General features: G+C 35.0%; 1 protein-coding gene across 2 annotated transcripts; it reads right to left on the bottom strand.

Annotated features, from left to right (window-relative positions):
• Nucleotides 1–11022: 11022 nt before the first annotated feature.
• Nucleotides 11023–23513, bottom strand: LOC142350557 (phenylalanine--tRNA ligase, mitochondrial-like). Of its 2 annotated transcripts, none has more exons than XM_075402418.1 (4): nucleotides 23239–23513; nucleotides 22206–22475; nucleotides 13285–13525; nucleotides 11023–11545 (listed from the first exon to the last, which is right to left on the bottom strand). In XM_075402418.1, exons 1-4 carry the CDS (start codon nucleotides 23395–23397, stop codon nucleotides 11091–11093), a joined length of 1125 nt encoding a protein of 374 aa, XP_075258533.1. In that variant the 5' UTR covers nucleotides 23398–23513; the 3' UTR covers nucleotides 11023–11090. The 2 variants fall into 2 exon arrangements, with proteins under 2 accessions (XP_075258533.1, XP_075258525.1); XM_075402410.1 differs by having other exon boundaries at nucleotides 22996–23504.
• Nucleotides 23514–25944: the final 2431 nt, after the last annotated feature.

Below are 25944 nucleotides of genomic sequence, written 5' to 3'. Positions count from 1 at the left end.
AAAACATAAACAAATTAAGGGTCACAGTGGTAGATGAAAATACGGACTAAATTTGGCCTTAAAAACTAGTTAAATAGGAACCAAATTAATGCCATTATTTATTAATATTCCGGGCTTTATTTAAAACATCACGCAACTATGGGGCACGAAATAGGGTCGTGACACTACCGGACTTAATATTTTCTACGAAAACTTTGCGAATGAACTGAGTTTTACGTTCTTTACACAAAACACGACCTGAACTATAAAAGGTTACACAAAGATGATTAGCCGAAAGCAGTAAGATTAAAGAAATAAAATGACTTAAGAGAAAAAATTAAAATTGAGACATGATTAAGATTATGTTAAGGTCAAAAAGACTAAGACAAAAGAGAATAGAGGCCATTTAAGGGATGCCAGAGACTTAAGATGCATTAAGTGGATATTGGAACCATGTACAAGACATTAAAAATTCCACGAATACAAGAGGTTTCAGTTAGCAGTGAAATAAGCAACGCAAACGAAACAAGGCCATGAATGAAAGGCTCCAAAACTTGAGGACATATATGGGCTAAGTGATGGGATAAAGTGGATGATAACTCAACGTGCACTTTCCCGTGGGCCTCAAGGTTCTTGGTGCTGTTCCTCTTCAGTGTCGAAACATTTCATCCCTTTCAGTGACAATGTTGAGATGGCTGCAAGTGAGTTCCTTCTGTTGTTGTCTCTTCAAGGTTCCCACATCTTCCAGCGAAAAAATTGTGGATGGTCTCTTTAACTGTTTCGCTACACTTGCCACAACATCGGCTTTCAGGTGTTTTCTCGCGGAAAATACTGGGTTTACGGGTACATTTGATCCATTTAGCTTCATGAAGTTTGGTTCCATGCTTCTTTACAATATAAATACGAGGACATAGGAGGATATGTAAGGCTCAGTTTCAGATAAAGACAATAATTGTGAGGGAGAAAAAAGCTTGATGAGTACGTAAAATTCAAGTTTATCGATTAAAGCTGGTTTAAATGTCTTCATTCTCTTCAAGATAAATTCAGTTTTAACGTTTTTTTGATCAATCTCAGTTGGCTTCAGGTCTGGATTCATACTTTGGCGATTCTTCGATGTTTGAGTCAATTAAGCTAAGTGAATCAGGTAAATTTACACTGATGCGTTTTGCTGGAAGGTAATGATAACTTTCCAAATCAGCTCTAAATTTGATGTGGTCTCCAAACATGGTATGTCCACACTATGTGATTGAGATGTCACACTTTGTGAGGACTGTTGGTTTGTCGGCCGCTTTTGTCCCTAACAATATCACCGAGTGTAGAACCACTAGAAGCTGATGCTTTTAGCCAAATTCCGTATTCCAGGTTCTGGGCCTATTATGGGTCTGGTAACACAACATTCTGTGTCACATACTTTTAATGCAGTACTGGTTTGATTAAAGTTGATGGTTGCTGGACACAAAGAGATCCCAAAATGGATTCCCATGCTTTCGTGAAAGATTCGGTATCGTTGCGAGCCAAGATAGTTGTCTGAAACTTGGCCTTTGTCAGAACTGTTGTTTCCATCTGTCGTTCAGAGATAGCTAAGCATTCTCCCGCTATCAACCATTGTAAGGCCCCAACAGAGTCCTTCTCTGTGGCATAGGAAACATATTTGCACGAGAAACTTCACCAACCGTCTGGCTAGAGTCTAGGCGAATGGATAATGTCAGTAAAAGAGCGCCTTCTACAGCTGAAATCTCGTGCATCGTAGTATGAAAGATGTCAGTCTGGGGTATTTCCAAACTTAAATGATAAACAAGTTATGAGAAGCTTGCAATTGCTTAAAGGATATTTTTCACAGTTTGAAACTTAATATTATTACTATTGCGATTAGATATGATGAAGACATTCCCAGATTCAATAGCTCTGGCTTAGCAATTCTTAAGGTAATGTGATTAGTATTTGACGTCGAAATGGAATAAGCGTTCGTGTGTTTTCCTGGTACTGCAGTGTAGGAACCACTAACTTCATGAAAGCTGGAGCTCCATTCGATAAAACTTTTCGCAAGTAGGAGACTTCTTTCATTCTCAAAAGGAATTGAAGTGGAGGTATTTCAAAGTGCAGACTCAGATCATGAGATGCATCAAATTTTTTGCGCTGAAGAAAGACTTTACTGCGCAGTTTGAAGGTTTCTCAACTAAAATTAGAAGAGATCTCTTTATCCCACTAAATAGGACATGAAAACAGTGGAAATGACTAACAACTCGTGCAATCATAAGTTTCAGTCTGATATGAACTGGAAAAGCTCTCTTGATTGCATGAACTGCACTTGTTCCACACGCCATTTTTCGCAGTACATTTTTCACTTCCTCTGGGTAATTTAAGCTTCTATTGATATAAACTCTTCAGTATTTCACAACAATTTTTGCTGTCAAGTTTTTGCCAGAAACAGTTCTAGAACATGTGTTGGTTAACTAATATTTGAACTTTTTCGCAATAAAAACAATGAAATCTGTTTTTGATGGGTTCATAGTTTGAATATTCTATCAAAGCAGCAGAGGAAAAAGTTTCCACAGAATTTTTCAGGTTTTTGTTCAATGTATCAAGATCTATATGAGAAGCCGAAACTAACGTATCATCTGCGAATTGAACAACGCTGTATAGATTATTGATTTGATTACTTAAGTCATTGACGTAAATATTGAAAAGTGAGGATCCGAGCACAGTTAACTGGGTATCATCCTGGTACAGTTTAATCAATCTACTCCGATTCCATTGTTGAGTAAATGCTGTATCAATTGAAGAACGCTGATTTCGAAACCCATTGAGTGCAGTTTCTGGTACATTAATTCATGTTTGAGTGAGTCAAAGGCTTTCCATAGATCTAGAAAAGCAAACTCATTGTTGTCAATGTTGGACTGTACAGTCTCTGAAAAACTAAAAGCATCCTCGGTTTGAAAAGCATCTACGTAAACCCAATTGCCTTGGTGATAAAATACAGTTTTCGGTCAAATGAAAATTTATTTGGCTTAAAGTCAACTTTTCAAACACTTTGTAGTGCGCTTGTAACAGAAGTAGGTCTATAAATTTTAGGATTGCCTGGTTCTCCTTTTTTATAAAGGGGAAGAAATGTTTTTCAAGTTCCGATGAAAACGTATTTTGGTCAAAACTCTGGTTAACAAGCAATATTTGATATGGTACTAGGAACTTCGCACCATCTTTCAGAGCTCAGGCAGGAACTTGTGAAGGGCCAAGCTGTTTGTTAGGATTAAGTGATCGAACAAGACTATGTACTTCCTGCTAATTCAATCTAAAGAACTTTCTCTTGGTCTCTAACTACGTTTCACATTTCTATAAACCTGATTCCTGCAGCTGTTTTTGAGTGAAGTAACCGCCGAGTTTCGCATGATAGTTACAGAGATTGGCTGTTTCACTACGACTCTCAATATAATCACCAAGAATGTGTCAATTTTTCAACCAGCCTCATAATTTTCCTTTTTGTTTCTAGTGTCATAAATGATTTTCCATTTTCTGCTCAATTGTTTTTTTACTGAACAATTCTGCAATAACAATTTCTGATAAGAGAGATAACTTAAGTCTATCTCTAGGTATATACTAGTCTTTAATTGGGCGCAACTAACGATGAATTTTTATATTTTTAACAAATTCTTGAAACATAGATTCGGGACTGTCAAAATTGTAAAATATTTGCCAGGGTAATTGAGATACCAAATAAAAATTTGTTTGAGAATAACTTGTCTGATCAAATTATTAATTAGTTTATTTACAGTTTACGCATTTATCTCATTAGCTCGGCCAGTAAACGAAGAGTCGCAAAATGACCTGTTCTTAGGCCTGATGTGATATTGCGATCTCTCTAAGCTTGAACAATCAGTAATAATGCAATCAATTAGACTGTTGCCCGTTTTTGATGTGCGTGTCAACTTGTTGCACGACTCCAATTTTTATGGAGTTAAAATTGTATTTAATGACTTTCCTTAGTCATGAAGATAGTTAAAGTTAAATTCTCCTAAGAGAAATAAATAATTGTTGTCGCTGGCGGTTTGATCAATTGATATAGCTAAATAATCTAGACAAAATGCTAAAAATGAACAGATTTTTTTCTGTGGAGTATAGGCTAATCCAGTGATGAAGGTGTCTTTCGAACTGGTTTTGCATTCACACGAAATGTTTTCGAAATTAAACTCTCATGGATAAATCGCGTCGAAGCGTGGGATTGAAGACTTTAGAAATTTAACATAACGCCTCCTCTCTTTTTGGATTGCTTGTCAATTTTGACTTCCCGATCAGCGCGGAAAACACGTAAATGATTCAAAATCGAATTGCCACAAACTGTCGTTATCTTCTAATGTAAGCCAGGTCTCCAAAAGCCAGTTGATAGTAGTAGGCCCAGTGTCCAAGATTAGCAATTGCAATGCGGTTCTTAACTGTACTACGACCTTTTAGATGACAAAACTTGATGTTCTTTGGAACGAATTTATTGAAGTTTTTAATTTCTTCCTGGTTGGGTGTCTCTGGGCCTGTCTTCTTCTCAATATCATTGAAAAGTACTAGGTGTTTCCCAAATTTTCTAAACCGAGAATAACTGTTTCTGGAGAAAAACTTTATAATCAATAAAATATAATTAGTAGACAAATATTGAAAACCATATAAATGTAAAAAATAGAACCATATAAAGTATCAGATAATCAAACAAAATGAGCGAACTTGGATATGTCCTTTGGATTCTAGATGACATTTATTTTACCTGCAACTAAAAAACCTGCAAAATGCATCACAAATCGACATAATCTGCGAAAATTATGAGCTGAATCAGAGCTGAAAGCCCAAATGATTATTGTAACTTTTCCATGAGAAAGCATCAATGGAGTCACAAGAAGTTCTCCTTCTAATGGTCCTTTTTAGCACTTTGCATGATTATCATTAATCACGAACATTCGCATTGAAATGGAGCAGTTTGTAGTGCATCCAACTTCATTTAAGCTCATGCTGATTACCTGCCTAGAAAGGACACGTTTTTCAAAACAGATTACTTTTTTCAATTTTGTTCTGACATGTTTCCTCTAAATATTGTTCGGTTTTTCTTCCTGTTGTTGACAGCCTTGTTGAGTTTTAAATCAAAGCAATTTGAAACAAGTCGAGTGTTAACTGTTCCGCCTCTCAAAGTTTCTGATAATTTTAGTCGTTTTTTTAGTAATCGAAATTTACTTATACTAAAAAGTTTTTAACACTCTATTAATGAAACTTTTGTCTTTCTGTCCGAAACACAATGAAAAAGTCTACAATGCTCTCTAGCAAAGTATGCCTTCTTCCTTTTGGACCCTTCTTGCTAGTATCTTATGGTTCTGTCCACCTTCACATTGTTTTTAATTTGAGTTTTTAAGATTTGATGCTCAGATAGTTATATCCTCCTTCTCAGAGTGTTCAAACGAAAAGAAAAACAAAAAAATATTACTATATCCTAAGGTGCCTCAGAGAGGTTTTTTATTTAACTTCTCATCTATAAAGGCTACCAAAACTTACATCTAATTCAGTGCTGTCACAGAAAAACATCTCGCAAGATGTGCAGAAAAAAGTTGAGCTTTCTTATTTAAGACGTATATTTTCTACTGTTGCGTTGTCCTCAAGAAGTCCCTTAAACATATTTATTTTTTTTCTATATTTTTAAGGCAACAAAAAAGCAATTAAAAATTAACATGTTTTGGAATAAATGAACCGCCAGCTTTTTTGGGAAACCAAATCGCATTTGCTAATTTTTGTCAGCTTTAAGGTTACATTTTTGCAATAACGATGTTATCATTTGGTGTGAGAATCTTAGCTCAATCTGGCGCCATCTTGATTTTTGATTACTTTAAAACCAAAGGCTTCAAATTGTAAATTGAACATTTTTTTCTCAATTGTATAAACCCTTCTGCTTTATCGATAGCAAAACATTATAGTAGTCATTAAATCAAATAGTTGTATTCAAATAGTTGTCCTCCTATGTTTATGAATTTCAATTGAATTGATTCGTTTAACCTGATTTTGCCACTTGTTTATTCAAATTCCTTAATTCATTTTGACTTCTCCATTCTATTTAATTCTTTCGTTTTACCAAAACAGCGTTTAGGGATGTTACAAGAGTAAACTTGAGAGAAAATTTCTCGCGTTGAAATTTTGACAATTAAGTCCTGTAAGCCACAAAATAGAAAAAAAGTGACAATTATTTTGGAAACAAATGTTTGTCTCCAGTATTTTAAATTTTTTGAAAGAAAATGTTAGAAGACGGCTGGGAATAACTTGCAAAGATACGGGTTTCTTTGAATACACGTGACGTGGAGCTTGTGTTTACTAAATGATTTTGAGTTGGTTTTCGATTATATAGATAAAAAAGAAAACATTAATTTCCATTTAAATTATTGTAACTCCTGGAGTCAAATTTACCAAAATTTCTGACCAATACATTCTTGCTGAGAAAAGTAGAAGCTAAGAAAAACAGTTGGCTTTGAATCAGAAGTCCTCAATTTATAAATAAAAACTGATGAAGCTCAATCACAACTGTGTATAAAGCAAAAGAAATTGAACTTAAAGGTTTCGTGTTTAGTTACAACATGACTTAGGAAAGCTTTTTTGATAGTAATTATCATAAATTAGGTGCAAAAAAACATTTCTTAATTGAAGATTTCGGATTCATGTTTTCTGTTTCCCTTGAAAACAAAATATTTTCCCCTTTTGTCTGTGTTTCGTAATTTTTTTCGTAGCAGCTTGATAAAAAACACGGTTTGGTGCGAAAACAAACATTTCTGAAATATAATTTAAATATATTGATTTTATAAATATTATGATTTCAAATCCGAATGTGGGAACTGTCTGTGCCACGCACAGAACAAGCCAGTATTCTTGCTTTTCATAATACGGCACATGACAAACAAGAAATCAGAACCGGGTCATAGCTGAAAACGGAGATTGAAATTTTCTGGTAATTAGTGTCCCCTGAAACAAAGTTGTACTTTTATCAAAAAACAACTTCGAAAAGATCAGAAATTAGAAAAAAAGAAATTCAGTGTTTGCACAGAAATTATGAAGGAAACAATACTTACAAAGCATAAGGTAAACAGGTCTAAAAAATTGTTTAAAAACAGAACGGGCAGCTGAAATCCGAGTTTTCCCGCGGAAACAAAATTCGCTTAAAATATTTCCCAAATCTCCAGAAATTTTACAAAATTAAGATTTTTAAATGTATTTTTTTGCCATTTCCATAATTTTTGAGCTCAAATCGTTAATTTTACTTTTTTTTGGATTAAAGGCTGATTTCATGCGTTAATTTTGTCATTTATATTTTTGTAACAAAGGCATTGATACCAAGAAGATTTAGCGAATCTTTATTCTTTTGCAATTATATTTTTCAATGTTTTTCTTAAAATATTTATTTTTTCCCAGCGTGTGCTGGCATTTTATTTGTGCAAAACAACTTTTATTCTTGGAAACTTTATCTGTTAGGACCTTGAGTAATTATGACCTTGTAGCCTCAATTTATCTTTAATTATGCGTGAAACTCATTTTTCTGAGCCATGTAAGTCATGGTGACTTTTTCGGCTGTTAATTCAAACATTTGAACATGGCAAAAAAATTAAAAAAGAGCAATAGAAAACCAATACTCATCTTCGGCCAGTAAAAACAATCGCTATCGCTTCGCGGCTATTAATCACCATTTGTTGAATACATTACTTGAAAAATTGTGCAGCAACATGGCGAATTCTATAGCTAAGTAGACAAAGAAAGTTTACCATAAAATGTGAAAAAATAAAAACTTAAACGCTAGAGAAATGGCAGAAATCAGCTACAATCATTTAGCGTGTATTTCAAGAATCCATGGCTTGATCGAAAAGAATTGTGGCTTTAGGACTGTTATTTTTTAAAGGCCTTTTGAAGGTAGAATTTGTTTTGATGTCGGTTTCTTGAGTTATTGATTAGAACTTAAAAACTGTTGTGAACTTTGTATTTTTTTCACTTCTTTTATAAAATGTTGTCATTATTCAGGTTTTTGAACTTTTTTGGAGCTATGGTACCGTTTTAAAAGCTTTTGTATGAAATAATGGTCAGATTTCAGCAGTACCTATTGGGTTTTGAGGACATAAGCTTCACGAACTTAAGCAACTTTTGGCTAATTTTTCAAAATCATTTAACATTGTTCTTTTTGACTCTTTGCCTCTTATGTCAAACATTCACAAGTATGAAGAAATTACACAAATTGGCAATGATTGTTTTTTTCAAGTTTTTCTGATTTTTTGTCATTTCCATACTTTCTGATCTCAAATCAATAATTTTATTTTTTTTTGAATTAGAGGCTGAATTCATGCGTAAATTTTGTCATTACAATTTTCGTTACGAAGATTTTGATACCAAGAAGACATAGCGAATCTTCATTCTTTTGCAATTATATATTTTCTAATGTATCTTTTAAAATATTTGTTTTTCCCTGCGTGTGCTGGCCTTTTATATGTATGCAGAACAACTTTTATTATTTGGCAAGCTCTATTTTTACATTCTTACATTTGACCAAAAAAGGGCATTCAACACTTGCGCCCAAAATAACTACGGTTTTGAATGCTATTGTTTTTTTATTCGTCTCTAAATTTATTGAACTGTTTTCTCTTAATGTTCAATTGGTGTGCTGGACAGGTCAAAATGTATTTAGTTTTTCATTCAATTATTTCGATCGTATTTCAGGACTTGTCCTCTTTCGTTCTCATTTCTTATCCTAGCTGTGAAAGAGCACATTTGAAAGAACACTGCCAATTAGGACTTCGCTTATCTTCGTTTCGCGGCCCTTAAATATAACCAACTAACGACCAACAGCGCGTTGAGAAACAGTATGCTGGCAAAGTATATCATCGCACCAGGCAAAATCTGGCCAAAATGACTTTAGAAATGGCGTCAAACAATAGCATTAGCGAAATATTGACCACCGGAGTAATGAGACTGAATATAGTACAATTATAATTTTGTAGTAGCCTCATGCACCAAAAAGCAGCCCTTTAAATTACGAATTTACTAAAAGTAAATAATGAAACAAAAAACACAATGGGTACCAGAGACATTGGTTTGACAATTGAGCTTGTGAAATAACAGAAATATAAAAATTGCTCGATAAAATGATTTAGGAGCAACACAAAGCCTGAAATCGGAATATCAGAGTCAAGTTCAATGCAATATTTCCACGGGACTCAGACCTGTTCCAATCTCAGCTCTTAAAATTTATTTTACTTATTCAACCTTTAATTTTTGATATATGATAGATAGTCTTTGATTATCAAACATAACAAATACAATAGCATTGTTATAACGAAATTGAGTATGCACAGCTTGAGTAATTAAAATATAGATACCCAAAACACGAACAAAATTTCAAAACAAAAGTACACATAGTAAGAAATATTCGTTGTTTAGATTTTAAAAAAACAAATTCAAGATATTCGAAACCACCGTCATAGTCATATACGCGTAAGGCAGCTATTAGGATGTTATTTGTATTAAAATTATTTGTATTCATGCAAATAATTTTGTATTAAAAACTATTTGTATTCATACAAATAATTTTGTATTGAAAATTATTTGCACTGACGTTGTAGCTGTCGCACAAAGCTGCAATTCGCTGGTAAATTTGGCGGATACCGGCGCTTATTGCTGTTTTCAACAACTGGTAGCCTAGTTGCATTTGAATCAATAATAGATATATTAGTAATAGTGTGACTGCCTATCCACAACTTGCTTGTGGAGCGGCGACCTTTCTACATCTACGCCGTGGTGAATGACATGCGGTTCCCCGGCTAGGGGGGTCAGGAGGGGTATCGTCGACATCGGGGAAAAGGAAGGCGGATTATCCTGTGCAGTGTGGTTGTGTTGGACTGATGGTATTAAGTCCAGCCAATTAGCTACCTCTACTGGTCTTTCCCACAAGTCAATAACTTTCAGGTCCGTGGTGTTTTTACTGCAGTATACACGTCGACGTAGCAACATGTCAGAAGCTTCAATTAAATATCAATCTCTTAGCCTGATTCTTGGCAGGTCGTATTTGTTTTCTAAGGGGGCATAATTGAACTTTCTGAAAGTATCCTGCTTCTTTATCGAGTTGTAAATTGATTCGTAAATAAGAAATCCGCGTTGCTTACTACTGAAACACATGTGCATGAATTCTTTTTTAAAGTTTTGATTGGCTTTTTCAGTTCACTTTCTGTTAAAACGAATGTTGATTGTTTGGTCATTTGCCAATAACTGTTGTTTTTGTTAACTTGACTCAATGCCTGCAAAGCCACCTGTTTTTGAAGAGTTTTAATAATTTTTCTGAGTTTCTCACTTGATATTTGCTGTTTTTCATGGGCAATGGTGTATGTTTTGACAGTTTCTCACATAGTGGAAATTTGAATTGATGTCTGTTTTCTAGCAACTTTTGAGCCCTTTACTTTCCAAGAAGATTTCGATGTCGAAACGTTGTTCTCTTTGTCCTTTTTGCACTTGTCCTGTTTTCCAAAAACGCGTTTAATGAAATACTGTTTTAATTTGTGTTAAAAATCTTGGCATCGAAGTTTTTCTCAAAAATTGTTGAATTCTCAAATTTCTTAGATCAATCGTTTTATAAATAATATAGATAAACATGACTTACATCAATATTTACGTCAGAAGCAAAAACAGAAATTAGTAGATAAAGTTATTGATGCCTCTTACAATACATTGGGGTTTTAATGAAAATTGATAATGAACTAGTTTCAATGTGCAAAGTAATTTTGTTATGCTGAAAGTTACGTAAGATTACAATCTAAGCACGCGCTTTACCTAAAAACTCCTGCTAAATAGAATGACAAAAGACGTCACGCGCGCAAATGCGTCTAATGAGGAAAAAGCAATTGAGTATAAAGAACGTTTTAAGCTTTTACGCGATAACAACTGTAAAACGAAAAACAGCGCAAGACGACCCAACAAAAATACTAAGATTACCGTAATATAAGTAATAATCAACATAATCGCTTCTGTCACCTTACGTCATTTTTTGGAGGAGATGAAAACTTGTAATGACAATAATAATTTTATTAGTCACTATAGAGTTTTAAAGCAAATATAAATCAGAAAAAAAATCATCTGAGAGTCACGTTCAATTCAGTTTGAGCATGAGCTTCAATTTCTGCTTTCAATTCTGACACATCACTTTGGGTCAATTGCTTTTCAAAATGTCTAAATGTTAATCGGAACGCTTTGCTGGTTCGAGATGTTTTTGGACACTTGTATGTGTCGAAGCAATGTACACTTTCCACAATATCACCGCCTACGTTTCTCACTATATCATAAAAATCATTGTCGTGAAATTCTGTGTCATCGCACAGCCAGAAAGATATGTCGTTGTACATGGGCATATAGTTACTAAATGGCTCGAAGCTGAATTCTTGATCAATGCCAGCATCGCCTATTTCAAATTGCTTCAGAAATCTTTCATCTTTGCTCCAGAAAAGGCGAATATCAGTTATGTTGTAAAGGAGCATTGCTATCCTCTCCAGTCCAATTCCAAAAGCCCAGCCAGCTCGGTCGGGACAACCTAGAAGAAACGAACGCAGTTATCCAATTCATCTAAATAAAAAAGCGGTTCAAAAGAAGCGAAAAAAGCGAGTTCAAAAATCTTAACAAATTTATAAGCAAAAACTGATCAACGTCTTCATCATTACCAAGAATTATTTCATCAACGCAATTCAACTGATCAGTTGTAATTTTATGTAGGGAATTACCTTTTAGAACTGTTGTTAGTGAAGTAACGTCAAAATAGTCAAAGTATTAACGCGTTATGAACCATAAAATCTAGTACAGTTCATAGGAAAGATTTTTTCCATTTTTTCCCTGAAATCGTAAAATTTATCTAATAGACATGTTTCAGACAAATTTGAACACATGGAAAAAGCATTGAAAAAAAGAGAACACACGATTAGATTAATGTAATGGTTATAAAAATTTAGCCAAGTGCTCTTACGCGGCGCGGTTGGGGCTAGTATTATCTCCTTTCTCTGAACGATATCAAATCGGTTAAACAAAAAAAAAACAAGGAAAAATTGCCTATAGAAAGACCAACAGTGCTACAAACATAGTTCTTTGATCACATTTCCGACTAGTATATTTATGTTTGGAAACTTGAATTTTTTGAATGCATCCACCGGGAAAAAACACCAAAAAGAAAAAGTATGAGAGCTTGAAAGGAGGGGGCTCAGAATTTGATGCAGTTTTACAAGGACGAAACTGATAATTTTTACGTCTATTGCCAATTTTTCTTTGTATTTAAAATATTTTTGGGTTTCTTTTCGTGTCAAATTAAATTTGAAATCCATCATAATATTTCAAGTTACGCGTTACGTCGAAGCCTACTCACGGAGTGAATTCGACTTATGATGGGCCACAAATTGGGGCCACAGTTTTGCAACATTTAGATATGTTACATACACGGTGTAGCTGCTAGCAAAAACATCAATACGAATTTCATTGATTTAGTTCATAGCAGGGTCAAATTTAGTTTCGATTCGCTCCATAATGCTTACACTTATAGTAGATTTTGAAAAAAAACCTCAGCTCAATCGACTGAACAAGATGGTACTTCTTTTTAATAGATCCTTGTGAGAGTACAAGAACAGTAGGTGTAGCATTTTTTGCTCGTGTGTATGCTTCTTTTCGGCTCAAGTATCTACATTCCTAATAAAAATTCAGAATTGTTCCAGAGCGCTTCGACAATTTTGATTTTTCCAAGAATTTATACTTAACCTGCCCATTTGGACGCGAAGTTCATAGTTTAATGTGCCTAATAGCTATGCATGAGCAAATTTTCCTGGAGCTGTTTACTTTCCATGGTAGATTATGCCCATCTAGGATTGATAACTTTACACTTTGAAAATTATATACGTTACTTGACGGATATACTCGTCTCAGATCAGGCTTTACCAACCACTATCAGTTGAAAGTAGTAGTTCTTCGTTCAATTAATGAGAACGAACATTTGCTCAGAGCGAAAAAAGTAGTTCCATTTTTTCCAATAATTCCAGTTTTTCCACATTTCAAAAACTTGACAACATTTCGAAAAAATCCCTATGTTCACTGCCAATTTTACTTACTTTGGACTTTTTAGGACAAACTCGACAGGTTTTAATATTTTTATTTTTTTTTGCTGACAGCAACATTTCCTTTTTTTCAAGTTAGTAAGTGTGGTCAGTTTCTGACTTCCGTTCGCTTAAAAAATCTTCGTGTCAGGTTATACTTTTACAAAAAATTGAACACAAGCACAAAGTCGAGAATAAGTACCTGCGTTATTGACCAGTTTCTGCTCCATAATTCCGCAGCCCAATACTTCTACCCATTTCCCTCCTTCCTCTCGCTGTATCTCCATCTCCCATGAGGGGTGAGTGAAGGGGAAGTAGACTTCCACCCACCTGGTCTTCAGTCTGCCACGAAATAGATAGCCAATCAGATCTTCCACACACGATTTCAAGTCGTACTCCATCATTTTGGTCGCCTCTATTGTTAATGATTCCTGATATTCAGCCTAAAAATGAACAAAATTTGACCCTAAAGAGAAAAATATTTATTCGATGGAAACAACAAAGACCTCAAAAATCTCACTTTTAGAAATTGAGACAAAACTTTTTTGCAAAGGCCTTACAATCACAGAATTATCTTTCTGCATGTAACATCTATTGGTTTGGAGAAATTCCACCCAAGAAATTCCACAAAATCAGCTACACCATAATATCAATATTTTGGGACCATCTAATAAAGTGAAGCTTGAACGCAAAATATTTCCATTCATTTTGAATCATAACTTTATGTTAAAAAAATAACTAAAAAGTCACTCATCCGCTGTTCAGCTCTCCATTGGCTCCTTTTACAGGAACTGATTTCTCAAATGAAGCGCTGCAACGATTTCACGATACTCGAACAATTCTATATCCCAGAGGCTTAAAACGATTGAATGATGCGCCATTATACATGTGATCAAATAATAAAAAAACGAAGAAAAGAAAACCCATTATGCTTAAATAAGATTGAAGATTTACAGTAGCAATTGTACTCACGCTGGGTTACGGTTGGAACAATTTGTAGGGGGTGGGGTGAAGTTGATGGGGGGGACGTGCTGCGGGGTGTGAAATGTGTGTGTGTGTGGGGGGGGGGGGGGGTCTTCCCCACCACGAATTTGTCTCCAGAACATTTTCGGTGAATCGAATATTTAGAGTCTAATCATCCGAAAGGCTCTCTGAGAACTACGAATCCTGGGCGTTAACTGTTTATCACATTTATTAAGACGAAAAGTCAAAAGCTCAGACGAAAAATCTGTCAAGCGAAACAACTCAAAACGAAAGACCGAAGTATTAATCTAATTGTTAAACTTCGTTTGATAGCAATTTAAAAACATAGCAGGACAAGTCCTGACGTACAATTCAAAGAATTTTCATTGACTAAACAAAAGACTAGACCTAGCAGGGACCATGAGTGAGCTGGGAAAACCATTTCCAAAAAATCAGAACAAAAAATTAAAGAAAAACAGCAAAATCAAAGTTAAAATGCAGCATGTGAACAAAAAACCGCTAGCGAAAAAGTGAAAGTTGGTTTAAACAAAAAAAATAGGCCTAGAATGAACTATGAATGGATTAGGAAAACGATTAAGAAAAAATCCGATCCAAAAACTGAAAAAAAAACCAGTAAAATTCACAGTGAAATTGCCGCATGTGAACAAAAAATCACTAGCGAGAAAGCGAATTTTTGTTCAAACAGCGTTTTCTCACTCTACTTTAAAATTAGAGTTGACAGAGGCAGTTGCTGGTGGTTCTGAAGTCAACTTTCAAAAACAGAGGTTCAAAAAAGAAGTCCAAAATCATGAACAAACTTGTAGAAATCAAAAAGAGTAATGAAAAAACTTGCTTCAGCTAATAAAAAAACATATCAGGACACATCCTGGCACAATTCAAAAGAATTTTCTTTACCAAAGAAAACTAAGACCTGTAATGGACAATAAATGGATTGGGAAAACCACTTAGAAGAAAAACTGATCAAGAAGATGATTTTAAAAACAAAAAACAAAGTGCCGCATGTGAACCAAAAACTACACCCGAGAAGGCGAGATTTCGTTCAAACATCGTTGTCTCACTCTAGTTTAAATTTGCAGTGACAAAATTCACGCCGGAAAACCACTCCTTTTTCGCTCCACTTCCTGTTTCGGACCAAAATAATCACTTCAATTTGACTTTAAAAATCAACAAATCTTTAAAAAAGACGGCCCAATACAGTTCAAATTCATTGAATTGTTTATAAAACCCGTAGAAAACCAATACTCCTCTTCGAGTCCTAAAAATTTTCAACATACCCGGCAGATTGCCGGAAAAGAGCCGCCGTTGATTCCAAAAAGCATGATTGGGATTGAAAGAATAAAAGATATTGAAAAAAAAAGATTTTTGTACAAAAACATTTTTTAAGTCCAAGTTATTTTGATGGCATTTCGTAGTTTAATATACTACTGTTGCTTAGAGAGAGGCTACAGGTGCTACTGTTAATACCAATAAGCATTAAAGATGGTAACTAAGACTTATAGGAACGACGTTCAAATAGCGGGCATCTAAAATTGGGCTTTATGGGTTTATCCCGTTTCTATTTCTGACTTCAATTTTTTATACTGACTCTGTTCAATTTGAATTGCCTTGCTGAGCAACTGATGTTCAAAATCACTTTTAGCAGAATGAGAGAAGAGAGAAACTAGCCTAGAGAAGTCAAAAAAAATTCACGCAAAATGTTGAAAAAGCGGCAAATGAGGTAAAGCGAAATATTTTTTTATTCGACGAAGTATAAAAACATAGCAGGACAAATCCTGACGTACAATTCAAAGAATTTTCATTGACTAAACAGAAAACTAGACCTAGACCATGAGGGGTGAGTGAAGGGGAAGTAGACTTCCACCCACCTGATCTTCAGTCTGCCACGAAATAGATAGCCAATCCGATCTTCCAGACACTATTTCAGTTTCAAGTCGTACTCCATCATTTTGGTCGCCTCTATTGTTAATGATTCCTGATATTCAGCCTAAAAATGAACAAAATTTGACCCTAAAGAGAAAAATATTTATTCGATGGAAACAACAAAAGACCTCAAAAATCTCACTTTTAGAAATTGAGACAAAACTTTTTTGCAAAGGCCTTACAATCACAGAATTATCTTTCTGCATGTAACATCTATTGGTTTGGAGAAATTCCACCCAAGAAATTCCACAAAATCAGCTACACCATAATATCAATATTTTGGGACCATCTAATAAAGTGAAGCTTGAACGCAAAATATTTCCATTCATTTTGAATCATAACTTTATGTTAAAAAAATAACTAAAAGGTCACTCATCCGCTGTTCAGCTCTCCATTGGCTCCTTTTACAGGAACTGATTTCTCAAATGAAGCGCTGCAACGATTTCACGATACTTGAACAATTCTAAATCCCAGCGACTTAAAACGATAGGATGACGCTCCATTATGCATGTGATCAAATAATAAAAAAGCAAAGAAAAGAAAACCCATTATACTTAAATTAGATTGAAGATTTACAGTAGCAATTGTACTCACGCTGTGTTACTAATAATCCCAAAGGTTCTATGAGAACTGCGACTCCTGGGCGTTAACTGTTTATCAAATTTATGAAGACGAAAAGTCAAAGGTCAGACGAAAAATCTGTCAAGCGAAACAACTCAAAACGAAAGATCGAAGTATTAATCTAATTGTTAAACTTCGTTTGGGAGCAATTAAAAAACATAGCGGGATAAGTCCTGACGTACAATTCAAATAATTTTCATCGACTAAACAAAAGACTAGACCTAGCAAGGACTATGAGTGAGCTGGGAAAACCATTTCCAAAAAATCAGAACAATAAATTAAAAAAAACCAGCAAAATCAAAGTTAAAATGCAGCACGTGAACAAAAAACCACTAGCGAAAAAGAAAAGTGAAAGTTAGTTTGAAAAAAAAACTAGGCATAGAATGAACTATGAATGGATTGGGAAAACCATTAAGAAAAAATCCGATCCATAAATCGAAAAAACAGTAAAAATCATAGTGAAATTGCCGCATGTGAACAATAAATCACTAGCGAGAAAGCGAAAGTTTGTTCAAACACCGTTTTCTCACTCTACTTTAAAATTAGAGTTTGCAGAGGCAGTTGGCGGTGGTTCTGAAGTCAACTTTCCAAAACAGAGGTTTAAAAAAAGTCCAAAATCATGAACAAACTTGTAGAAATCGAAAAGAGCAATAAAAAAAAACTTGCTTCAGCTAATAAAAAAACATATCAGGATAAATCCTGGCATAATTCAAAAGATTTTTTCTTTACCAAAGAAAACTAAGACCTATAATGGACAATAAATGGATTGGGAAAGCCACTTAGAAGAAAAACTGAACAATAAGATGATTTTAACAACAAAAAACGAAGTAAAAGTGCCGCATGTGAACCAAAAACCACACCCGGGAAGGCGAGTTTTCGTTCAAACACCGTTGTCTCATTCTAGTTTAAATTTGCAGTGACAAAATTCACGCCGCAAAACCACTCGCTTTTTCGCTCCACTTCCTGTTTCGGTGTGAACAAAATCACTACTCCAATTTGACTTCAAAAATCATGAAAATGTGTGAACAGATCTTAAAAAAAGACAGCGCCCCAATACAATTCAAATTCTTTGAATTATAATAAAACAAATACGTCATTGGAAAAGCATACGAGATAGAACTAGAGCACAAGGCGAAAACTTACCCCGTGAAATTTCTAATTTTGTACAATTAAAAGCATATTTGGTAAAAAATAAAAAACAGCCAAAATTTTTGAGAAGACCCAATACTGATAAACTAAAAAAATGATTGGTTTAATATTTGTCATGAAATCAGAATTATACAATTAACTCATCAGCATAACATATATCTCTAGAATATAAACTGAATTAAATAAATTGAAAAATTATAAATTACAAAGAAAACAAAACTTTTTGCATTGGCGTCACAGTAATTCAAAGAACTTAACAGCTAGTTCTCTCTTGTTAAAAAGATCTTTGATAAAATGAACAAAACTTGAAATAAAATACATCAGGAAAAAGGCAACAGATTAAAAATTCGAAGCATAAAATCATTTATTAGCAAAACATAGACACAGGATACTTCTCCGATAAAATACATTTGTGCATTACAAAGAAACCGCGTTCAAAATTATTTTAAAAATTAAGAAAGCTGCAGCACGTGAAAATTATGAGCCAATTTTTCCCTTAAAACGCCGTATGAGGCTCTCAAAAACACTATCATCAATTTCGGAGGGTTCTATAATATTCCAGGTTTGAGCAAAAATATTTTGTCAAAAAGCTTAACTACAACCAAAAAATGAGCCAAAAGGACAAAAAAGCCACAAAACAGTTAGCTATATGCATCATTGTCGAACAAAATTCCATGTCAAAAAGTCATTCAATGCAGCGCATGAACAAAAAAAACTTCCCCTTCGCTCAGCAAAAATCAGTCCAAACGGTAATGTAAATTTTCTCACTTTCGTTTTTAGGTCAAAACACCGCCTGAACAAATAACTAGTAATTCCGGTTCAGAAAACCTCAAGAAAACTAAACCAAACATAACCGACTAACGTCGAGCGAATTGTTCTCAAATGACGCGAGAGTTGGGTTTCGGTTGTAGCCAGCAGAATGTAATTTACAAGAAAATTTAAAGCGTCATAACAAAAACGTGATGAGTTCTCCAAATTACTCCAACTTGAGACAGTCACATTTACGATGCCAATAATTTTTCTAGGTTCAGGCCACAAAACAAAATTTACATTGCCTTTATGATAAGAATATATAAATGCGCTGGCTAACTGAACAATTTATCAATGAAACTGGCCAATAAGCTGACGATACTAAAGACTGATACAAACTTGAAATTGAAAAAACTGTTGAGCTCAAGTGTTCTTTTATTGAAAGCCACTGGTTGGAGCTCTATATCATAACTATTTAGGCTGTGTTTTTCTAACAGATTGATCTCCACGGTGATCAAAACAATCTGTGAAACAGTAAGTCCTACGGATAAAAAGACGTCAGAAGCTATGAGCTTCAGAAAAATTTCCAGGTTGATGATAAACTATTCAACGCCAAATCTCCAGAACTAAGAAAATTGGCAATTCAACAAGGACGAGCAATGAAGTCTGGCAAAAAATCTCGCGTCATTTCATTTAGACAAAAGTCAATTTTGCCGCTCGCATCAACTTCGGCCTTGGTTAATTTCCGCTCAACTCGGGAAAACTTTTGTTTGATCCATTCAATAGTTAGCTTTAGTATCACTCTTAAACGCGCATGTGCACTTAAGAACAAAATATTGAAACATCAACCGACTGAGATATGAGCACCTGTAACAGCCGGGTGCTCATATTAATTACAGGGAAGGTGGAGGAGGCTTCAATATATTGGATGAATTCATTAAGGGGCTTCAACTGGTGGCGCACTTTCCATTAGACTTTCAGATGTTAACTATCCCAAATTAAGTTAGCAGCTTACATTCTGAATGAAAGTAATTTATATCATACAAAAATCAGAATTCAAACGTGAAAACCCCTCCCTCGAAAAGTAGGATCGTTCAAGCGACCATAAAAATGCCCTGGAATAGAAACGGCAAGGCAAAAATTGACGAAAAATGAAGCGAAGAAAAAACCGACAGCGAAAATTGCTTCAAACTTTGTTCGAGAGCAACTTACGAACTAAATAGATAAAAACACACGTAAACGTTACTTAGATAACAGTTGATATATTGGCGTTAAAAGTTATTCAAGAGGAGCCCCATAACATTGTCCTCTGCGAACCGGGACAGAGTTAGCTTTTATTGATTTAATTTATTTTTAATCCATCCGTAATCGTTGAAAAAGTGTTCAGCATGTTAAAGACATATTTCCTAATAACCCGAGGGACTTACATTCATGTTCTGGATACAAAGCCCAGGTCTTTCCCATTATAGCCCCCCCCCAGCTTAGTGGGCATGTAACCTATAGCCCACCCAGATGAAAATTCATAACCACCTCTTTAACACAAAATCGGAAATCGATGTAGGCGAGCCACTGAAATTAATAACCACTTCTTCAACACAAAATCAGAAATCATTGTAGGCAAGCCGCCGGATGATGACATGGGCTTGCCCATTATAATTGATTTTAGTTGACTTCTCATAACCGCGAAATGGCTCCTATGAACTTAATGAAAATTGTAGAAACCTGCAAACATAAATGGGAAACAATAGCATTGGAAAATTCCAGCATTCGATACTGAAACAAAACAAAAACTTGTAACCAACAAATGTAAGCATAATTGATGAATTTAATTGTATGCTATAACTTGATTTTTGGGGGGCTATAATTTTCTGGGGGGGGGGGGGGCTATAATGGGAAAGACCCCAAAGCCCGAGAGGCTGAAATTTATGCTCCAACTTCTGTAGAGTATCAGAAACGTAAAGTAGGCGCTTTTTGTAAACATGTGAGAACGAGTCAAAAATGCAATTTTGTTTGAGCGAGCGGCCGAATCAGTAAGGTAAAAAACAGACAACTGAGCAGTAGAACCCCATTTTTATTGAGTACGCGTTTTTGCACGTGCAATTTTATGACTTAATTACAAATTAACAGAGCTGCGTCGAGGTTTAAGTCCCTGAGTATAGATATATGCAGAAGGTCAAAAGTACATTTGCACACTTAATTTTTTGAAAAATAAATTTTTCAATTTTTGATACGATATTGCACTAACGGGCTCAAATTTAGAAAACTTTTTTACGCCATTGATCCTCTACATTTATGTAGCCTTCCTATGAAATTTAGATAGCAGGGTAAGTTGCCAGATACCTCCCTCTATGCAGCGTTGATGAAAACTGGTGCTAGGACAATAGATCGAAAGACAGTAGGTCGAAAGGCAATAGATAGAAAGTAAAAATTGGTACAGTAGATCGAAAATAAAAATATTCAAGTTACGTATTGGCCAATCAGACTTAAGCGCTCATTTATAATACAGCGTATAACATGTTCTGTTGTGATATTTTGTTCGTTTGTGACAGGTCCATAACAAGTCTCACTAGGCATGGTCAGATGCGGTAATTTTAAGCCAGCTCGCAAATAACACCTAATTGCAGCCAATGAGAATAGAAATTAATTTTCGATCTATTGTCCCTGTTTTTCATCTTTTGTCCTCTCTATTAAGAGGTTACCATTTACAGATCTATTGTCCGGTTACCATTAAAACATTCCAATTTTCGCAACTAAAGTTTTTAAAGTTAAAGACTATTTATACACATCTTTTCTCTTTAAAATTTAATCCTAGTTGAACTAATATGAAAACAAAGGATATCTTTGACACTTTTTGTTTTACTGCGGAACCTGGATGAATTTCATAGGCAATACATTTTGGTATCTGTTAAGTTACAATTGAATATAATTCATAGGTAGGAGAGGGAAATCAATCAGATTACAATTCAAAAACAACCCACTAACGTCGGGCGAATTGCTCTCAAACGACCAGCGAACGGTTGGCTTTGGAAGTACCCAGCTGGGGCTTAGGGATTCTAGCATCAGGGGAGGTGACTAGTGTGTGTGCATGGGGGGATGGGTTCAAGCGATGGTGGGTAGGGTTAGATGAGAGGGGGGTCTCAAATCCCAAATGGACAGGTGAGGTCTGACAATGGTAGTGTTGGTGGGGGGGGGGGGGGGGGGGGGCTGATGGTGGTGGGGTGACTCAAAGATTAAGAATCTCCCTTCACGCATTAAATTGTCTCAAAACAGTTCTGGTGAATCGCATTCTTAGAGTATAGTAAGTCTTAGGGCTCCAAGAGAACTTAATGCCCTCCGAGCGTTACCTGTTTATCCCGTTTTTGAGGACGAAGAGTCAAATGGGTCAGACGAAAATCGGCCAAACGAAAAATCGCATAAAAGAGGACCACAGGACTAATATAATTGCTACCAACTTTGTCTGAGAGAAGTTAATTAGATCACACGCTGGCGAAAAATCACGTCAAAAATTGAATTTTTACGTAGTAAAATAAAGAGGTGCTAACTTATATTTGAATTGAAGTGTACATAGATACCGAAGATCCATTGCCAGCTCAGAAAGGTATCTGGCTTCACTTGCAATTAATTGAGGTTTTGACACAAATCAGTACTAACGCACAAAAGGGAAGCCGGAGAATCTACAAGCAGGAAAGTCTTACAAACCGTTCTCTCGTGACTTGCAAACAGCTGGGGTTGAGCAGCTCGGCCTTCCTGTCCTTTCAGTGAGCTTATAGGCACACCGGCTGCATCACTGTTTGGGAATAGCTGGTATTTTGTAAATAGTCTCACACCTTCGCACTGGTGGAATACTGGGAAGTGGGTGGAGTCTATCTCATCTCTCCTGAATACATCCCCAAACACGAGGAAGGCAGGAAGACCAGCTCCGATTAGCTCTGCCTGGTGTGCTGAAGTGTGAGCACGCAACAACCAGTCCTGTCAATTATGCAATAATTATGAGGCAAATTATCTTTCTACAAGCGAACTATGACCACGATTTACTGCTGGTTTTTCTCGCATTAATATCAGAATTGTGTACTTAACCATTTACTTAAAAAATTTAAGTAACCGTATGAAAAACATCATAAACAAAATAATAAACGGCAACGAGTCCCAGTTAGCATAAGAAGAACGGCTACTGCAGGATTTTGGCTCAATATTTCCACATTATTTCCACAGGTTATAAAAATTTGAGTTCTAACCTCATTATATGAGAGAAGCAACTGCAAATTCCCATTATGTAAACAAACCAAATTTTACTTTCCAAAAATAATATTAAATGTACTAAACTCCGCGATCGGCTATTGTTATTTAAAAGCAGAGCTGCACTTTACATCTTTCAGATAAAACAATGGCTCCAATAAATTGATAACAATGTATACTTGTACTGTGTATAACTCTTTACTGGAAATAAAGGTTTAGGTTATTCTGGCTCTCCAAAAGAAAAAAAAATCACCTTGTTTATGTAGTAATTGTCCGACTTTGACCTCGCAACGTGATCTTTCCCAATCAAAAGGGAGTCAAAATTCTGTTTTACTGTAACAATTGGCGAGAAATCTTCATAGGAAGAAAACAATGGACTACTCGATCCCGCATAGCCACCGTACTTCTGATGAAAATAGTTCACAATTCTCTGCTTCACGATGTTCAATGGATGGTTCTTAACTTGTAATAACTTGGCTGCACTTCGCTCTATTACCTTTGGAGTAACGTTAGTCCACTCATCAGTTTCATAGTTTTTGCCCAGGATAGACAAGGACTTTGTGCGCTGGGTAGTCTTTGCCTGTGCAGTGCTGCAATAGCGACATAATAATGGTTGGTAGAGGAGTCTGGAAAACAGCGGTAGGGAGGTATGCATTTATCTGAAGACAAATTAGGCTGTCGCATAAGTCCAACACCAAATTAGCAATTCAAACCTTTGGTAACGTTACTATAAACTTTCAACTGAGATTTTTTTCAAAAAAAAAATCGTCTCATAAATTTCTTTCCTAAACAAGAAATTGAATGGAAAATTTGAAATCCTAATTCGTTCTGTAGTATTTAGTGATGACGGAAAAAGCGAAATATGCGTTGAATTGTCATCCTTTTGTCCCAACCCAGCTGTACGGTTGTGCTAAATTCTCACCTGATTTTTTCCACATTAAGTTTTGGCCTTCACGTCACCTGACTAGAGTTAATTATAGACAAGTCAAATGAATAGCAAATTTCAAATATGACACCAATTTTATTAACGTTGTTCCGACTCTTTTTAGTTGGGGAGTAAATATATATTCAAATGGTTATTTTTTGTTCGGACAACTTTTGCTGATCAATATATTCATCGTAGAGGATTGTGAGTGGTATCACTAGAAAACCCGTCCAGCGTGGAATGTATAAAAAAGATGTCGAATTTCATTTTTCCTCGGTGTTATCGAGGTTTAAAGTTTTGTGAAAATTTGACTGATTTCCGTCGTTTTTGTTCACACTTTCCAGAATTTTACGCAATTTTTCGCCAGTTTTGCTGAATATGTTAAATTTTCAATAGTACTGTCGTTGGTTTTACCTCTGTAGATAGAAGAGTGTTGTTGAACACTTTGTACCAATTTTTCGGCTAAAATTTTTGCCAAACTCAGCATTTTTCAACAAAAACGGTACGAAAAAAGCTTCTTTACTTCACTTTAAATCTGCCGGATCAACACACCTAAAAACTGTTGACACAATCTTCGTGAACTCTAAGAAGAGCTATTTTTACTTGCGTTTCCTTTGAGATTGTTAAATTACTTGCGCTTCCTTTGAGTGTTTTGCTAATTTAACTCGATAATTATTCAAAAAGCATTATTAACTATTGATTTATTGAATTTTTTCTAAAATCATTCAAAAATCAAATATTTGGAACAAGTACATGCTCCTAATGGACGAACAACAAAGCAAGGCTAGTTTGGTCTAATTATCATTTCTCACAGTCCAAAAGAAATTCGGAGTGTAATCAGTCTTAATTTAAAAGCTTTTCGATTTTTTTTGCTTTTTAATTATAATTACAGAATACAACAATTCAAATCAAGTGTTATCAATGAGAGGTCCAATTGCTATCCTAAGGAGATTCAGAAAACCTATCCAGTTATTTAATCCAAAGCTTACTGTCGTTTTGAATAAAAAAAATTGTTTCAAAATAAACATGGGCTTATTGAGATTTGCCACTTTTATCTCCATTTCGAGCAACTTGTAGCTTCAGCTCAACAAAAACATGTCGCATCGTCTTTCTAATAGACCAAAAATTAAAATTTAGTGCGGTTTAAGGTCTTAAGTAATGGCTTTTTGGTATCAGTTTTCATTTTTGGGACATTCTCCTATCGTTTAGGTTCTGTCTCTGGTCCTGTCACATTATTGACAGATCAGATATGACACTATTGACGTCTAGCCAGGAGCAACTGAAAATGTCATTTTGTGCAGTGAAAGGATGGTCGTGCCGGCTTCGACAACCTCTTCTAGAACTCAAAAGAGTTCTTTAATTTTGACTTCATTTATCGTTCTTTTGGAAGTCGTATAAAAACACTGGACAATTGCGGGTCTTGCCGGTTTTCTTAACGACGATCAAAGGAACCCATTTACTGATTTCAGTTGACAACTTAAGTTTTTCATGACTTTGAGATTTGCCAGTTTTGCTGAATATGTTAAACTTGCTAACGGTAACGTCGTTGGTTTTACCTCTATAGATAGAGAGTGTTTTTGAACTGTCCGGCCAAATTTTCGGCTAAAATTTTGCTAAATTTTGCATTTTTTCAACAAAAACGGTACCAAAAAAATCTTCAGTTCACTTTAAATCTGCCGAATTAACACACCCAAAAACCGCAGACACAATCTTCGTTAACTCTAAAAAAAGCAATTTTTACTTGCACTTCCATTGAGATTGCTCTTGAATTAACATTTTGCGTTGTTTTGCATATTTACTTTGCTAATAATTCAAAATGCGCCATTTTTTAATTACTTTGCAAAATCATCCAAATTTATAATATTTGGAAAAATTACATACTCCTAAAGAACGGAAAACAATAGCAGGGCTAGTTTTGATCTTTTCTAACCTTCCAAAAAAAAATTCAGATTGTATTTAGTCTTTTTTAAAAAACTTTTTGACTTTTTTATATTAATAATAATTACAGGACAGAACAATTCAAATCAAGTGTTATTGGTATTAATGACAGGTCCAATTACTATTCTACGGAGATTCAAGGAAATTATCCAGTTTTTTTAATCCAAAGCTTACGGTCGTTTTGACTAAAAAACTTGTTTCAAAATAAACATGGGATTATTGAGATTTGCCACTTTTCTCTATTTCGGTCGACTTGTAGCTTCAGCCGATCATAGTTTCTTTCATTCAGAAAGAAATTCAGATTGTATTTAGTCTTTTTTAAAAAACTTTTTGAATTTT

Source organism: Convolutriloba macropyga, chromosome 1, assembly GCF_964194025.1.
Source record: "Convolutriloba macropyga chromosome 1, txConMacr16.3, whole genome shotgun sequence".
Classification (NCBI taxonomy): domain Eukaryota; kingdom Metazoa; phylum Xenacoelomorpha; order Acoela; family Convolutidae; genus Convolutriloba; species Convolutriloba macropyga.
The sequence above is the reverse complement of the archived record's forward strand: the minus strand, read 5'-3'. Positions and strand labels throughout refer to the sequence as shown.